Source organism: Astyanax mexicanus, chromosome 5 (genome assembly GCF_023375975.1).
Source record: "Astyanax mexicanus isolate ESR-SI-001 chromosome 5, AstMex3_surface, whole genome shotgun sequence".
Lineage (NCBI taxonomy): Eukaryota > Metazoa > Chordata > Actinopteri > Characiformes > Acestrorhamphidae > Astyanax > Astyanax mexicanus.
The window spans coordinates 13,327,182-13,345,895 of NC_064412.1; the positions used below are offsets into that span (position 1 = coordinate 13,327,182).

General features: G+C 35.6%; 1 protein-coding gene across 1 annotated transcript; it reads left to right on the forward strand.

The window, feature by feature from the left end:
- Positions 1 to 429: 429 nt before the first annotated feature.
- aldh1l1 (aldehyde dehydrogenase 1 family, member L1) lies at positions 430 to 17,891 on the forward strand. Its single transcript, XM_007253314.4, has 23 exons — positions 430 to 538; positions 1,822 to 1,967; positions 2,348 to 2,582; positions 2,688 to 2,853; positions 3,014 to 3,115; positions 3,846 to 3,935; positions 4,199 to 4,336; positions 6,242 to 6,367; positions 7,777 to 7,868; positions 8,633 to 8,780; positions 9,027 to 9,146; positions 9,485 to 9,612; positions 9,784 to 9,934; positions 10,213 to 10,283; positions 10,681 to 10,786; positions 10,912 to 10,999; positions 12,720 to 12,813; positions 12,914 to 13,013; positions 13,994 to 14,092; positions 14,859 to 15,024; positions 16,136 to 16,241; positions 16,375 to 16,574; positions 17,355 to 17,891. Exons 2-23 carry the CDS (start codon positions 1,841 to 1,843, stop codon positions 17,408 to 17,410), a joined length of 2,709 nt encoding a protein of 902 aa, XP_007253376.2. The 5' UTR covers positions 430 to 538; positions 1,822 to 1,840; the 3' UTR covers positions 17,411 to 17,891.
- The last annotated feature ends 823 nt before the right edge of the window (positions 17,892 to 18,714 follow it).

Sequence of the window (18,714 nt, forward strand, 5' to 3'; positions counted from 1 at the left end):
TATTTCGCCACTATTTAATACAATTTAAGTATATTTATGTGAGCTGTCCAACTGAACATTAAAAAAAATTAAAGTGTGCTAAAAATATAGATTTAATATCACATTCATTTTAAGGAGTATAAGCATGTATAAGTAGAAAAAGTATTCTTTAATTTCTTTGCATATAGTTCAAGTACACTATTATTATATTTAAATGCCCAAGTTTTTCACAAGGGCATGGATGAGAAAGAATCTAGTTGCAATCTTATAAATAATAAGACTATTCTGCAAATAGTGACCCTGCAAGATCTCAAGTGTGATTTTGTTGGAACGGAAATAAGCTCTACTTAATTTCTATACATCTTTGGTTTTGAACCTATGTTTTGCTATGATACATGCAGACGTGGCCCCTCCCCCTCCTTCAGCACGCTCTCACTTGTGCAATTCCTCTGAAGGCCAATGGCGGTGTGGCCAGTTTGAGCCCCAGCCGGATAAATCGCGCGCTGCTGAAACTTGACTCCTCTTTCACACACCAGGAGGGTCTGGGGGACGCGCGAGGGTATGTGTAGCTCTGCTTCTGCACACACACACAGTTACATAGAATTTCCTATAGAAATCTTATCTGTCACTCTAAGAAACTTGAATCATAACTTTAAAAGTTTTGGGGGCTTTGCGTTTAAATTGCACGTTATGTTTGGAAATAAGCGAAGGGCGTCGTTTGTTTACACGCGCTGACAGTTCTCCGCCTGAGACAAAGAAGCAGCACTCTAACTATCAGAGGAATGAATGAGTGACCTGCAGTAGCCTTTAGTGAGAGAGAATCACACTGAATTAAATGCAGAAGGGTAATCCAGTAAAGATACATGAGGTGTTAAGTGTAACTGCTGGTTTTGGTGGGTTTGGTTCCTGCTTTGCTGCAGCTTGAAGTGTCAGATATAAGTCGACAGATTGCAAATGTATCCGCACCCACTTCAACTTCAGTGCGCCTGAGCAGACCCCCTCTTCTGATTGGACAGAGGTCATTTAAAGACAAGCCCCCAGCCTACTTGTTCATCCTGTTGGTGAACTCTGTGAACTGTCTAAACTTTGTCTGAACAATTAGAATAAAATGTAACTTTACAAACATATTTTTTACGTTTAATGGACTCTTTTTATTATGCATTATTTGCTAACACCCTAAATCATTTTTTTGGAGTTTACATGTCTAGCTCATTGTAAAGTAAATGCATCTTTAAAAAGAGTGCTTGTTCAAGAGGTGGATAGATGAGCTGAAAGAGGGAAACAAATAAAAAAACTTGTTCCTTACTAGTGTTGCTTAAAATGCTTTAGATGTGACAGAGGCCATTTATACATGAACCCCTGGCCTGCTTATTTAGCTTTTAATTCACTTCTAATTTCTTCTGTGATAATAGAGTTTCTACTGTGGTGTTACTTTGGTAAATATTAATTCCAGTACTATGTCTGGTTAAATTAAGACTTGTGATACGCTTTTAAAGTGGCTGTATATATTCTGGGTAATCCATGAGTAATAGGGGATAGAGGAGACAAAAACAATTATATAGTTATTGTTGCTTTTTTAAAACATTGACTAAAAGTAATGTACAAAAACATCAGCTTTAAAAGAAAAGAGTAACTTTTAGAGCTTCAGTGGACCCTTTATAGTATATCTATCATCATGGAGACTAAGCAACAGAGCAAGAGTTATAAGATTATAAGATGTTGTTATTTTTCTTGTTTGAGAATGTGAATTATTGCTTCCAAAATATTTCAGTATACGTCTGTACAATTTATAATATTTATGCCCAATTTATGTTCAATGTGAGTCCACCTGTCTCTCCTCAGTGATCTGTGACTGTCCAAGATGAGGATCGCAGTGATTGGCCAGAGCCTTTTTGGACAGGAGGTGTATAAGGAGCTGAAGAAAGAGGGCCACATCATTGTTGGTGTATTTACCATACCTGACAAAGATGGCAAAGCCGACCCACTAGGTAATACTTTCTTTTCCTTATATGTAAATGGACTTTTATATATTTTTATTTTTAGAACTATGAAAAAGCAGTTCTGGATTCCACCTATTGGTATGTTTAACATGTCAAAAATGTATGTGCAAGTATGCGGTCACCTCTGGGGTAGATATTTGTTTGAAGACGGTTAAATCCTAAGTAGTTACAAAGTAATACATACTATCCAACTAGCAGTAGTCTATTACAATGATACTACTTAATACTATACTATTTCTACTAGTAGAACAGTAATAGACAGTGGTTATATAATAGTTGATATGTGTTATATAGTATTTGGTCAGTGATCCAAAACCATTCACCCCTGAATCCTAATGTTAGATTTCTTCTGATGGTTAAATTATTAGGTGCTGAAGCAGAGAAGGATGGTGTACCAGTGTTTAAGTTCCCACGCTGGCGACTGAAGGGCAAGGCCATTGATGAAGTGGTGGATAAGTATAAGGCGGTGGGCGCCGAGCTCAACGTTCTACCCTTCTGCTCCCAGTTCATCCCAATGGAGGTGATAGACCACCCAAAACATGGCTCCATCATCTACCACCCCTCACTGCTGCCCCGCCACAGAGGAGCCTCTGCCATCAACTGGTTAGTGTGTGTGTGTGTGCAGGCGTTTTCTTTTTTTATGTTATTTAATGTTATTGAGATATCTGATATGTAATATCTAAAATATCAGTGTTGTGATGTTTATAGGACTCTCATTCATGGTGACAAAAAAGGTGGGTTCACAGTGTTTTGGGCAGATGATGGACTGGATACCGGCCCAATCCTGCTGCAGAAGGAGTGTGTGGTGGAGCCTGATGATACAGTGAACACCATCTATAAGCGCTTCTTGTTTCCAGAAGGAGTAAAAGGGATGGTAAGAACTGACCCCCTGTGGTCTAACCCATTTGTCTAGTGAGTAACTGGCCAGAACTCTGAGATGCCTGTTTCCCAGGCATAGGCATAGCATATATTCTGTAAGTGTATGTGAAAGCGTATGTGACATTTAGCTTCTCATATGTGTTTGTGTTTTTAAGGTGGAGGCAGTCAAGTTAATTGCAGAAGGTAAAGCTCCCAAAATTAAGCAGCCAGAGGAGGGAGCAACCTATGAATGCATCCAGAAAAAGGACAATTCAAAGGTTGGTGAGCTGCATTAGTTTTACTGACTGTTTCTGTTTTGGTTTGGGAATGTCATCAGCCCTATTCTCATAGGAAATTGCAATGTGTGTACTGTAGTCTGTGTAGTCGCTGCTGCTTGACTCAAGAACCTGCAAACTTTATCTGACCATCAGATGACTTACTACTTATTACAACTTTCATTTCCTTGTGTTGTATCAACCTGTAAATCTTTCATGTCTGAGGTTAATCTTTAATACAGCTGAAGCTAAGACAGAGTTACAACAGTAAAAGTTATACTTGATCTGTCAGAAATATTAAGGACACATTGGTTTAGGATTTGCAAATAAAAACAAATTAAAAGTCCCAAAAATGATGTGATAATGTAAAAGCCCATTGTTGGCATTAATGTGATTTTTAGATTCGGTTCATAGGTAGTCCGACCATTTTGTTATTTATTATATTAAAATATTTAACAGTATTTAAAACCAAAATACACTGTCAGTACACAAGCCATATTGTCACATAGTACAAAACCTTGTCTGGTTACATTGTGTATACAAGTAGAAAGGGTCTAAAAAATATTAATACACTTCTTTCCTTCCAAATTTACAGTTTTTAAGAACATTTGTTGCAACAATGATAATTATAGCATCACCTGCAAACTTTTACCACTCATTGTAGGGGTCAAATGTTGAAATGTGTGTGTGTGTGTGTGTGTGTGTGTGTGTGTGCGCATCTGTGTATCTCTAGATTGACTGGAATCAGCCTGCTGAGGCCATCCATAACTGGATCAGAGGAAATGATAAGGTCCCTGGGGCCTGGGCCGAGGTTGATGGAAAGGTTTGTGACATCATGCACACATTTGATTCATTTTATAGACCCACAATATAGGAGTAAAGCTTAATTCATGTTGCTGATCATGTGTTCAATACAAATACAGCATGACAAATCACTTTATTTACAGTTTAATCTTATTATTTACCTCTTTGTCACACATAAACACCACATGCTCACTCATGTGAGTTATTTGCATTCTGTGAATAGTCTAAGCTTTTATTTGACCTTTAAAATAAATAATGCTAAAATATTTCTCTCTCTTTTAGAATGTAACATTCTATGGCTCAACATTGGTGGATAACGGCTCTACAGCTAATGGTCAGCCTCTGGAGATCCCTGGGGCCAGCCGTCCAGGTCTGGTCACCAAGAATGGCCTGGTCCTTTTTGGGAATGATGGCAAGACGGTAGGAACATGTTGACCTGTGCTTTTCTAGTCTGTTAATATTATGACTTATTATTCAGTAATTATTATAAAAGTGTGCCAATGTATATACCCTGAGAGTTTAGGGGATTTAACAAAGCAATGTGCATTATTACAAATAAACATGTATTTAGATGTATATTGGGGGAAAAAAATGCTGTACAATATATACATATCAAACTACCTACCTACTTTCTGTATTAATACGTTTTTTGACCATAAGACTACCTCTTTGGCCTCCCAAGGTAATAGTTTGGGCACCCCTCTTATAGAAAGAAAAATAGTCTGAACACTATGGGTGGGCAATATGGCCCTTCAATAATATCATGATATTTCATGGTATTTTCGTGATAACGATACATTTGTCGATATTACACAACACTGAATTAAAAATATATATATTTCAAGAGTACACTACTGTAACAAAATAAAAATAAAATGTTATTATTGCATATGGTATGATATTGATAGAACTGAGATATAAAAAAATACAAGAATTTTATCCGATTATTAACAGAGGTCAATGATCCAGAATGTCATGATACTAATAATGCACTCAAAATATCACCATATATCCAGGATTAAACTGAAATAAATGATACTGGACAGATATAATCAGTCTCTAGTAGATGATATAGTGATGATATAGGAAATGAGAAAAGTGTAAATTTTTCTTTTGCTAAAAACAGCAAAAAAATGTATTGTAGGGGTGGGTGATATGGGATAATATTTTAGGGTATAATATCGTTCACAATATTCAAAAATATGGCCAATATTATTGTGTACAATATGGTATGGCTCACTCCTACTGAACACTGTTTTTACCCACATTATTTACCCACAAGTTGGACCTTAAAATCATTTTTTTTTTTTTGGCAAGAAGAAACACGTAAGGTCTTCATTTCTCCCAAAGTAGAAACCAGTATATTGTCTCAGCTCATCAGTCCAGAACAAAATCCCATTCATAGATTCATGTCCTCTGGTCCAGCTTGGCTGAGTGGAGGGTTTGTACATGAACTGGCTCTGCCTGCCTTCTCTTCTGCACAGGCTGAAAACATCTTTTGTCTTTTAATTACATAATCACCCCCTGATGGACAGATAGAGAGACAGAGAGAGCAGGAATTAGAGAATTAAAGTGGCACAAAGGACAAGTTTTAGGAATTGAGGAACAGGAGAAGATACTTTTGCATTTTGCATTTTTGGTGATGGGGTTATATTCAGATTTCACTTATCTGCATGAAAAGCCAGGTGTAAATACCCTCAAGATGCATTGTGAACTTATTCAGATCAGATCACTTAAAGCACATTCAGAGACAGATCTTTTCTCATTAAATACAAGTGTAAACAGAATTCATTTTCTTTTATTTTCTGTTGGAATATGTGTGTCATTTAAATGTTAATACAGGTAATTATTACTGTGGATCTTGGTTTTGGATCTCCTTTTCTGTTTATTTTCCTTATTTTCTGTATGTGTGCACACAGGCACATGCATACCAGTAGATGAGAGCAGTAAAGTATGTTTTTGTGCAGTTAAATAGTTAATTGCATTTTCTGACCAATCGTCTATTGTTATACAGTGTACCAGAAGACCCTTAAACCTCATCTAAACTGTGCACTGTGTTTCCCAGGGTGAGAACTCATTGTTTAAAGAGGTTGAACAGATGAAGATGTTGGTGTGATTTTTAATGCTGTAATGTTAAATTAAATCTCATCTGATCCTGTTGGGGAAGCATGTTAATAGTAAGTGTATACAGAATCCGGTCAAAGTATATCCAGATACCGTTCCTTGTGAAGGAGACCACTATCGAAATAAAGCCAATAGAGAAGTCCAGAGCCAGTATTAATACAGAATGTAATGTATGTTAAATTTGTCTGTGTGTGTGTGTAGTTGTTGGTGAAGAACCTGCAGTTTGAGGACGGGAAGATGATTGCAGCTGCTCAGTATTTTAAAGCTGGCTCCAGCTCTGCTGTGGAGCTGACAAAGGAGGAGAAGAGTTTTGCTGAACAAATGAGGGTAAGACACTCTCCATACCGTCCTCTTCATCATACAACACACCACACCTAATTCAGCCTGTCAGGTGATTGTTTAGTCAATTATATTATGCTCTAGATCTTAACTCAAAAATTAGACAAGGTCAGGTACAATTTCATCCTGTTTAGCTGCCTGCCAGCAGAGGGCGAAGATGGCAAAGCATCATTAGCTGAGCAAACTTCAGTATCATGTGATAATTAGGGAAAGCAAGATGCACCTGCTGGATCTCTGTAGAAAAAATAGAAAACAGCCCCAATCTACATAGTATACACATATCATCAGTTTAATGCAAAATTGTATCTCCATTTAAATAGCTTTTTGATGTAATGTAAATCTGACAGTATACATATACATATACAGCTCTGGAAAAAAATTAAGAGATCACTTCCGTTTCTGAATCAGTTTCTCTGATATTGCTATATATATTTTTTTAAATGCTGTTATTTAGAGCATTTATTTGCAGAGCTAAGGAAACAAGTTCATATTCATAAAGTTTTAAGGTGGAATAACCCTGGTTTTTAATCACAGTTTTCATGCATCTTGGCATGTTCTCCTCCACCAGTCTTACACACTGCTTTTGGATACATTTATGCAGCACCTGGTGCAAAAATCCATGCAGTTCAGCTTGGTTTGATGGCTTGTGATCATTCATCTTCCTCTTGATTATATTCCAGAGGTTTTCAATTTGGTAAAATCAAAGAAACTTATTGTTTTCTTAAGTGTTCTCTTATTTTTATTCAGAGCTGTATGTCTGTGTGTGTTTGTGTCAGCAATAGTCTATTAGTAATATTGAAACAACATTTTCTTTTATTGTAAGACAGGGGTTCCAAAATATTTTAATGACAAGACCCCCCACCACCACCTACCCATATTTATTTATTATTTTTAAATAGCTTTTTATGTAGTATTTGCTGCATTTGATGCTAGTTTTTGCCTTTTTATTTTTATAATCATTGCAATAAATCTGTCTATTATATAGGACTTCAAATGTGGCTTAGCACCAAGCAAAACATTCCTTTCAATTTCTGCACTTTGCGTCTGATTGTCCTCTCTATAATATTTTACTTGCTCGGTTCACCCCGGGCACATCCCATATTTAATCATGATCTAGGTCACCATCCTTAAGCAAGTCAGTAACCTGTGCTGTATTTCTCCATTCCTGATATGCTATCAGAATACCAGAAATGTGATGCCCCTGACCTGGATATGCTTGGCACATACAGTGTATAACTCTTGGCATCCTGTGATACTCCAGGTGCCAGATATCCACACTTTTAATTCAGTGCAAGAGAAGATAAAAGGGCTTTTGCTTCCAGAATAGATTTATTTATGTTATTTTATCAGTACGATTTAATTTTTTTGTGCATGTGTGTGTGTGTGGATTCATACAGGCAGTGTGGACGAGTATTTTGACAAATGTGGAGAAGATTGATGACTCTACTGACTTCTTTAAGTCAGGAGCTGCCTCTATGGATGTTGTCAGGTAAACTGAAACAGAAGCACTTTTAATTTAAATGATGTAACTGCACTTTGTTACTTTAGTGAAGCTGCATTAGAGCTTTTACTATAACTCTGGAACACTGTGTAACCCAGGCCATATCTGAGTGAAATTACATTAATATAGTTCCAGGTTTGTCTGCATAAATCTTTTACTTCAGATGTCAGTTCTGTGTCTCCTAGCTTGTCAGTATATTCGCTTGTATAGCTGCATGTGCACAGCTCCGTTTGTTGGCAGGTTAATTGATGAGAAGAAGCTAGTAGGATAATTTGTACTATTGAAAGCTGTGTAACAGTAAATTACTCTCCCAACTGAAGGGGTAGCCCATGAGCAAAATATAGTTGCTTAAGTAAGTGTATTTTTGTAGAAAAGTATATACAAAGTTAACATGTGATAGCACAGTTTTAAATTGTGCACCTGCTTTAGACTAAAATTAGCTATTGAATATTATTAATTATTACAATTAATCCAACATTTAAGTGGTCTCAAATAATATTAATTAATAATAAATGTTCTGCTTGTTTAGGAGTATAGTATATATAGGAGTATATTCCGTTTATTTACTGAATTTAAACTTTTCAGAGAAAGCATAACATATAAACATAAAAAATGTAACATTTATTGTTTAATTTTTTCTTTGAAATGTTTGAGTAAGAAATAGAATAGAAAACAGAAATGATGTATATTGTGCAGAGGTATTGGATTCAGCTAAAGCAGTATGTTTGGTCTTTCTCTCTTTCTCTTTGCAGGCTGGTAGAGGAGGTTAAATTGAGGGCGAGTCAGCTGCAGCTGCAGAACGAGGACGTTTACATGGCGACAACCTTTCAGGAGTTCATCCAGATGTGTGTGAGGAAGCTGAGAGGAGAAGATGCTGAGGAGGAGCTCGTCGTTGACTATGTGAGTGTTTAAACACTGTCACATTGGACTAGGAGCAGAGAGTACCATGTCAGTTAAACCTGAACCTGTATATTTGACGGTGGGAATGTGTGGGAACCAGTTTATTTGAATCATTTTATTGTTAGATGCCTGTTGTTTCATTAGGTCATTGATCAGTATCAAAAAAAGTGATCAATTAAAAAACAACATCTGCACAATTCTTTCCTGTTTACAATGTCAATTTTCGTTTAAACCCATGTATTCCAGGTGGAGATGAACGTGAACAACATGACCATTCGAATGCCCCACCAGCTCTTTATAAATGGAGAGTTTGTGGATGCTGAGGGAGGAAAGAACTACAAGACTATCAACCCCACCACTGGACAGGTACAGAGAGAAAGATATTATGGGCATCAGTTTACAGTCTGGAATTGAAATTTCCTTAAAATTTTATTAAAACTAAGCAGCTAAGGCATTCACAGTGTCTGCAAAAATGCCTTAGTTTGCTGACTTTAGCCTCCAGACCACAGTCAGTGAATCAGGATTGCACTTAGCATTTAGGAGGAAATTCAAATGATCACACTCATTTTCCCAATTTGGACATTTCTTTTTTCTGTTCTTATGATTTAAATTCAGAATATTCAGTCTGTACTCTTCTCCAATTCATTGCCATAGTTCAGATTTCATAAGTAGTGTTTTTTATTTCTCTCTTGCTCCCTTTTTAGGCAATCTGTGAGGTATCTCTGGCTCAGATCTCAGATGTGGAGAAGGCTGTAGCAGCAGCTAAGGAGGCTTTTGAGGAAGGAGAGTGGGGCAAGATGAACCACAGAGATAGAGGCAGACTCATCTACAAGTGAGAGAATACACTTAATACACTTTAATAATGAAAATTTAATTCTTAATAAGTCAATTAACACTAATATCTGTTCTACTTATTTCAATGTGTTTATATTAGTAGGAGTGATATCAGTAAATCATTTCTTTCTGTGTGTGTGTCTGTTTGTGTGTGTGTATTCTACTCCAGATTGGCAGATTTAATGGAGCAGCACCAAGAAGAGCTGGCCACCATTGAGTCTATAGACTCAGGAGCAGTCTACACACTTGCTCTCAAAACTCATGTTGGCATGTCCATCCAGACATTCAGATACTTCGCCGGCTGGTGCGACAAGATCCAGGTCCGAGTTTGTGTGTGTTGGTGTGTGTGTGTGTATCTGCGTACTCAGAATACCGGTAAAAAGTTAATAGTTAAAAATGAAAAAATACCTGCAAACAGTTTACTGTTTACTGTGCTGCATTCATATGGTGTTTAAAATGGCAATAAATGATTAGTTAATTAGCAAAAACAGATACAGGTACTATTCTTTAAACGGCAATTCACTCTTTAAATAATACATTTGTGTGTTATATCTGAGTGTATACATTTTTGGCAATTGTCTTGTCTCTTCCACTGCAGGGTTGTACCATCCCAATCAATCAAGCTCGTCCTAATCGCAACCTGACCTTTACCAAGAAAGAGCCAATCGGGTAAAGCTTTCTCTGTTTCAGTGTTTCAGTGTTTCTGACCACAGACAATAAAGGGCAGCCTGTTTCTGGAAAATTTTCTTTACCATTAAAGTGTAAAAAGTAGTTAATAATCTTAGGATGTGATTTTCAGCAAATACTACAGGTGATGAAGTAACTACTATGGAAATATTCTGTAAATAATGTAGTAATGTGAGACAAAATCTTACGCTTATTTATTTCTTTTTTTTATTATTATTATTTCTATCCCATTTTCTCCCCTATTTACAAGGCTAATTATCCAACCCACTCATTAGGACTCCCCCTATCACTAGTGACTAGCACATGCTTACTTGATGATGTTTTGATTTGTATTGAAATCAATATTAAAATTATCTCTAATATGTGTGTCTATGTTAAGCGTGTGTGCCATTGTGATTCCTTGGAACTATCCTCTAATGATGCTGGCCTGGAAAACCGCAGCTTGCCTTGCTGCTGGAAACACTGTGGTTCTGAAACCAGCGCAGGTCAGGAGCTCAAGAAGACTTAATTCATTTCATCTTTAGCTGATTACCTTAAAACAGCACATACTGTCTGACTCACTGATAAAACTAGCTGGAGCTGAATTTGTTTGTTGAATGTTGAACTTTAGGTGACCCCTCTGACTGCGGTGAAGTTTGCTGAATTGGCTGCGAGAGCAGGATTTCCCAAAGGAGTGATCAATATCCTGCCTGGCTCAGGTTTGCTTCATTGTCTGCTTTAGGTGGTTAATTTAAGTAAACTCTACATATATTTTCTTATCTGCAAATTGTTTTAGATGTGTGCTCCTTGTAGCACTTTGTTCTTAAATCAAGTGATTTGTTAAACAAAAGCCATTTTCCACTGATTAAATATTCTTTTACAGTTCCATTCACATTTTGTGCACCTCGAGTTGTTAAAAATTTTTTTTTTTGCATCTGTAACGCCTCTTTAGATGATAAAATTTAGATTTAAGATTACTTTCCCCCATTACATAATGCTGTGCACACTGATCCTCTGAATGTTGTGGTCGTCGTAGGAAGCAGAAAAACCTCAGATTGCCTCCATTTCTTGTTCTGAATCCTCAGTAATCCCTGTCTTTCATGCTTTATATCGACCCTGAGGTAGAAGCATATCCACTGATATTAAGGAGGGATATATTCTTTAACATGCTTTACCTATAAGAGCATTGTAACAGCACACACAGATGTATTGGCTCCCTAGCAGTTTCCACTTTGCATTTCGAAACACAGCTAAAACAGGCCAAATATTTTCAAATTGTGTATGAATCTATTTATTGACAGGATTTGCAACTAAAATTTGGTCTTAGTGTTTCCCAAAACAGCTAAAACAATCAGTAATGATGTGTCCTGTTTCATGGCCCTTACTTTTATTAGGAAAGTTTGGGAAGTAAAGTTTAGTTTTTAGTGTTGCAATGAAAGTAATAGTCTGCTGCCCTCTGAAGTTTAACTGCAGCCTTAATCAAAAATGTCTGATTGAACTAATCAAGGATTTCAGGGAGAGACCAGTGATTAGAGCCATGTCTTTTTCTAGGCCTAATATAGCCTATTAATCTGCACTGCTGGAAACTACTGGTAGTGATTCAGCCAGTTGATTTGGAAAAATCAACAGTACAAAGGCATTTTGATCTCTGAAAGTAATGTATGCATTGTTTTTAAAGGTTTCTCATTTTCAGTTGCAAATGTTTAATGTGAGCTGTGGATAAGAGTAGAATGGCTTATAATTTTAGATTTGATTTGCAATAAAGTTATAAAAATCAATGCCTCCAAGTAAATATTATAATAATATATTATAATATTATATTATATATTATACTAATATATTATGTACTCCGGCTCTGCAACCCTGCACTGATTAACATTAACACACTCAGTATCTGTGTCTATATTAGCCATAGCACTATAATTTGTGCCCATCACATTTTTAAATCCATAAATTAGTACCTTTTATTTTAGCTAAAGTTCACATTAATTCTCTGTACCGTTGTTTTGTTCTGTTATTTGTTTGTTGTTTGTTTGTACTGAGCAAGTCAACCCGAGTAGGGTTTCTTCCTCTTAAAGAGAGTTTTGCCACTGTGTCACCATAAAACAATGGCATCTCTATGGTGCTGCTCATAAGAGGCATGGACCTGTTTTTCTCTGTGAAGCTGCTTTGTGACAACCTTTGTTGTAAAAAGCGCTATATAAATAAAATGGAATTGAATTTAATTGAATATATAATAAAATAAATATCCAGAATGCCTCATATTTAAGAGGTGATGATCTGGAGAACATACATAATAATATTCAATGTATAATAGCATTCTTGTTTATAAAACCTTTGTGAAAATATTGGATAAACATAGTTTGTTATTTTAGCTCTTTACTGTACGATCAATAAATCCAGCCTTTCAGTAATTTTGTGTGCACATGCATGTTTCAGGCTCCCTGGTTGGCCAGCGGCTGTCAGACCACCCTGATGTGCGTAAACTGGGCTTTACTGGCTCGACGGAGATCGGCAAACAGATCATGAAGAGGTAAAAGAACTCTGAACTTTCCTAGAAACAGTGTGACTGACAGCCGTAAGCTTACGATGTATTGACTGTGTTTATTGCTGGGCGTGTTTGTGTTCTGCAGCTGCGCCGTCAGTAATGTGAAGAAGGTCTCTCTGGAGCTGGGTGGAAAATCCCCTCTTATTATTTTCAGTGACTGTGATCTGGACAAAGCTGTGAGAATGGTGAGAGCACCTTTCAGTTCATGCATAGAGTTGGAAACCTGAAAACTTAAATAGATGGATTAGATGTACATTTTTGATTATGGTATTTAAAAATATAAAATTTTAAATCCTGTGTCATATTTTACAACAATTTCATTTTTACTATCCAATGCAGTTACGAATCCTTTTGGGAGGGGCATCTATAGGTCACCCTTTGGGGAAATATCTAGTGGGCGTGTCACAGAAGGCATTTCATAAAGGCCTGTTTTTTATTGGAAAGGGTCCCCATTGCTGAAAAAACCACACAACCACTTTTTGATGTCAATCACCTTTTATTAAGCCAGTAGTCAGCTATATTAAGCCAGACAAAATATTTAAAATCTTTCATTTAGCTTTCATGAGCTAAAAGGAAAGACAGAGTCTGTAGCATAGTGTAGAGAAAGTTAAATTGGAAATTCTTTAGTTTAGTACTTTAAAAATACATTAAAAATGTTAAATAAAGTGGCAAATTATATTTATTTATATGATAATATCCAACGCTTGTTAGCTTTGACATAATTACACAATAATAATATAATTATACTTTTACTGCATGTCACTTAAAAACAGGTAATTTATAAAGAAATGTATTTGTTAAACTTAAAACAATACATGGATTTTAATTTACCACTATTTACTGGAGCTGCTGACCTTTCTGAGTATATTCAATTCATTTGCTTTTGGCCAATAGTATCACAGTTACTTCCTCTTTTTAGAGGAATGGTTGAGGTAAGCGGCTGCAGTAGAAAGTGACACACATGTAACTCCTTTGAATGATTTGCGTTATACAAGTGATTGACAACAAAAACATAGCATCTGATTGGCTGCCCACTGAACCCCCTTTCTGTGTGCTCCGGCCTCAGCAGCTCATTTTATGATCTGATTCTATGAATATCTGCAGTCAGAGTGACATTAAAACCAGTATGTCAGACTCTACAGCGTCACTGTTTTACTGTATGCAGGGGATGAGTTCAGTGTTCTTCAACAAAGGAGAGAACTGCATCGCTGCAGGCAGACTGTTCGTAGAAGAATCCCTACATGACACTTTTGTCCAGAGAGTGGTAAGATACAGTATTTTATTTTTTTACAAAAATTCACACCTTTAGTTTCTTGTAGTGTTTATTTCATGTAAGCCACCCATATTATTCATATAGACATTTATATATACAGCTCTGGAAAAAAATTAAGAGATCACTTCAGTTTCTGAATGAGTTTCTTTAATTATGCTCTTTATTGGTATATGTTTGTATAACATGAACATTGTTGTTTTATTCTATGAACTACGGATTACATTTCTCCCAAATTCCAAATAAAATATTGTCATTTAGAGCATTTGTTGGCAAAAAAAAACAAGAAATGGCTGAAATAACAAAAAGGTGCAGAGCTTTCAGAACTCAAATAACGCAAAGAAAACAAGATCATACTCATAAAGTTTTAGCTCAGAACTTTATTGGAATAACCCTGGTTTTAAATTACACTTTTCATGCATCTTGGAATGCTCTCCTCCACCAGTCTTACACACTGCTTTTGGATGACTTTATGCCACTCCTGGTGCAAGAATTCAAACAGTTCAGCTTGGTTTGATGGCTTGTGATCATCCATCTTCCTATTGATTATATTCCAGAGGTTTTCAATTTGGTCATATCAAAGAAACCGCCTTATACCTGATTAAAATGTTGAAGTATAACAGCATTAAAACTCAATATATGCAGGGCACCACGACATACTTTCCTCAGTGGTAAACTCCTCAGTAACACTAGGGGTCACTGTTGTATTGCACTGGAAGCTCGTTAGAGGTCAGACTGCAGCAATGTTCTGTCTCTGCAGATTGAAGAGGTGAAGAAAATGAAGATTGGTGACCCGCTGGACCGCTCCACAGACCACGGCCCCCAGAACCACAAAGCTCATTTGGACAAACTGGTGGAGTACTGTGAGAGAGGAGTTAAAGAGGGTGCTACACTCATATGTGGAGGGAAACAAGTCAATCGCCCAGGTGAGAAGAATAACAGCCTGTGTGACAGTGTGTTGCCATAACATTTAAAGATTAAAATTAGTGATAAAAAAAAAAACTCTGAATATCAAATAAAGAATACCGAACACTAACTAGCTTACCTGCATTTTCATCTTGCTTAAAGAAAATGTAATTAGAAACTACTGCATCTAAATATTTATTGAAAACCAAACATTTCTAACCTCCCATCACCTACCCACAATCACAATACAGTGTTTTTACTACATATATTTCAGTGGTGGCCCACGCAAAAATTACAAAACCCTGCAGCTGGCTTTTATTTTGAGGGACAAGTGAGGGATGCAGATATCCAGGTTAAAACAAGTATATAGTGCTGCCAGCCATAGTTCTGCAGAAGCACAAAGTTGTTTTTCTAAGCTGGATTACTCGCTGATGACAGACGGAAGTCCCTGTGTGAGCTCAGTCTTCACACTGCACTATATACTGCCCTATAAGGACCATTCCTTCCTATCTATTAGTTTAAGCTTTAGGCAAAGTCTGATATATTTTTGGATCCGTGTTGTGTCTTGGAATCCATTAATCCAATGTTGTCCAATGCTGTTGCTGAAAATAATAGAGTCAAAACTCTGATATAACCTAAAATAAATTAGTCATTGTTTGGTAGAAGTTATTTAATATTTCCATATTTTGGTTGCCAAATATTTGGTGCACCCATAATTAAAATCTAATGACTTTGTAGAAAAGAGAGAGAAAAACAGAACTAACCAATCATGAGAACAGAAGAACTTAACAATTTTGCCAGTGTTAAATGAACACTTTTTGAATAAAACACATTATTTATTTAATCCTTACATTTACGTTTGATTCATGTAACTCTTTCATGTTTGTATATTTGGAGGAATTGTGGAAGAGTGTTGATGTGTAATGTGCTTGTGTGTAAAACGTGTAAATTGTAAAGTGTCCTTGGGTCTCATTCATTCATAAAGAAAACAAACTTTTATTTCTGTGTTAGTGTTTTTTCGAGTGGTAAGACATTAAATTGTCTTTTACATAGGGGTAAAACAATTATACAGCATTTACAGAAGTGTTTGCTGCAAAATAATGATAAAGGTGTATTTTACCCCTCCCCCAGGTTTCTTTTTTGAGCCCACTGTGTTCACAGATGTGCAGGACCACATGTACATTGCTATTGAGGAGTCATTCGGCCCTGTCATGATCATCTCCAAATTTAAGAATGGGTGAGTGTGGGTTAATAGCAGCTTTTACACTGCTGATCTCCACTGTTATACTCAAATCTCTCTCAGTTTCCAGAATTCACCTCTCTCTCTCTCTCTCTCTCTCTCTCTCTCTCTCTCTCTCTCTCTGTATCAGTGATGTAGACGGAGTGCTGCAGAGGGCTAATGCTACAGAGTACGGTCTGGCATCAGGAGTGTTTACACGGGATATCAGTAAGGCTCTTTATGTGAGTGAGAGGCTTCAGGCTGGAACAGTGTTCGTCAACACCTACAACAAAACTGATGTGGCCGCCCCCTTCGGAGGCTTCAAGCAGTCCGGCTTTGGCAAGGATCTGGGTAAGACTAAAAAGTGTGTGTGGGTGTGTGTTTGTGTGTGTGTGTAAAAATAAATAAAATCTTATTCAGCACACATCTCTATGCAATTACATTAATAGCATCCAGCCACAATAATTACATCATCGACTTATTGTACAATATATGGACATGGATTTTATAGTTTTTGAAGACCTCAATATTACCATTTTTAAAGTTTTTATAGCAAATAAAGGCTAATAATGTAAATGAGCCAGTTTTCTTTTTCTATTTTACTTACAGTGTCTGAATACTGTTATATATTGAAAGTTAATTGCTCTTTTAAAGAGTGTTATAATATTACAATTATGTCAGTGGCATACAATGTTCTTAAAATGACAATTATTTCATTTAGCACAATTATATTAGGGATATTATCCAAACAAAAACTATTGTGACAGACCTAACTATGGTGTAATACATAAACCAAACTGTTATTATTGTTTTTTTCTAGATTTTCCGGTTGTCAACAGATACTTTAGTTTATTAATAATAACAAGAATTGTAATAAATGAATAAACAAAAAAAATGTGTAGTGAATCTTTGTTTTTAATGACCTTACAATAATAAATTTAACATTTTAACAGTTTATTGTAGATGTGTGTATATTAACAGCTTTCAACATGGCTGAGTCAGTTTTTATTTTATAGTCAGATTTTTTAACCAGAACTATCAATTCAGTTATACATAAAAGCAATAACAGAAATCACACTATATTTATATATGAATTACAATATTGTTTTAAATTTTGTCTTTTCTTTTCAGGTCAAGAAGCTCTCAATGAATATTTGAAGACTAAAACTGTGACAGTCGAGTATTAACATGGTTAGATGATTAAGTAAACTTTGCCAGAGGATACACATATATAAAGAGGAATATATGAATTTCACTGTTCTGATCTGAGAACTACTGAAATGCTACTAATATGTGAAATGCTTAACTGCATAAATCTTTAAGTGAACTGAACTGTAAGATTATGTATTTGACTGCACCTCAATTTTAATGAAGCCTTTTATATTATGCTATTAGTTGAATTTTTGACACATTTTTAATGCTGCCTCAGACTGGTTCATTTTGTAAATTAATTTTCTCTATTATTGGCTAAAGGTGAAGCTGATAGTAAAAAAGTGCTTATAAAAAAACCTTCAGATTTCTGTTTTACAGCTATTGAAATATTGAACATAGACTATATTGAAAATACTGAACTGTATACTGATTTTTTGACTACTTCCGTTCTTAAGTGCAGTACTACTGTCTACTACTGTGTCACAAAAACATATAATAAATTCACTTTGGGATGTAGTGTTGTTTATGCTTGTTTTTCTCTACTACTACAGTGGGTATGAATCTGTGAAATTCTGTATATAAACAAATATTTTTACATTTAAGAAAATGCAAAAAGGAAAAATAGTATATATAAAAGTAAAGTGTGTATAAATGAAAAATATATAAAATTACAGGGAAATTGGTCTCCAGTATATATGTTTTGTGGTAAACAGTACATACTGTACTGTACATATTGTAACTTAATATTGGTGGTGAAAGAAAAATGGTGAACATAGTAGTAAAGTTGTAAACAGTCATATTGCACATAATAAACAATAGAGTTATACTACACATAGACCGTAACAAAACTGTAGCAAACTTTAAAAATAGTTATGGGCTGTTCCATCAAATGGGTGCCATTTATCTTTTTTTAACTCTAAATCTGTTAACAAATTTATGTAACTATTTAAAACTGCTCAATCTCGGGCAGGTTTCTTAGCCAAAGATGGTTACATTTTTCTCAGTCCTGTTACCAAAACTCATGTGACATTTAAAAAGCATGTTTAAAAGCAAGTTCACTAATTCCTTTGATTTTCTCTTTAAAAAAGTGTTTATTTTAAAGGAATGATTAACTGCATGTTCAAATAATTAATATTTATGACAAATAAATCAGTATATATGCATGCACATTGTATTTTTCTAAAATATGCAACGCTATTTTTATCTTTTCAAGAAGACCCAAACCTGAAATTAATCTGAATCATTATCATGCAATTTATTAAACAATTGGATAAATGATAAACCAAACAGAATTGGACAAAAGTGGTTTACATTAACTAATATTTACATTAAATCAATA

Bases quoted from the DNA above. Each gene is read 5' to 3' on its own strand.
- aldh1l1 (XM_007253314.4), top strand. From the start codon at position 1,841: ATGAGGATCGCAGTGATTGGCCAGAGCCTTTTTGGACAGGAGGTGTAT. The intron at 6,368-7,776 runs GTAAGACACTCT...GGATTCATACAG, and splicing joins GTTTTGCTGAACAAATGAGG to GCAGTGTGGACGAGTATTTT. The intron at 16,242-16,374 runs GTGAGTGTGGGT...TCTCTGTATCAG, and splicing joins ATCTCCAAATTTAAGAATGG to TGATGTAGACGGAGTGCTGC.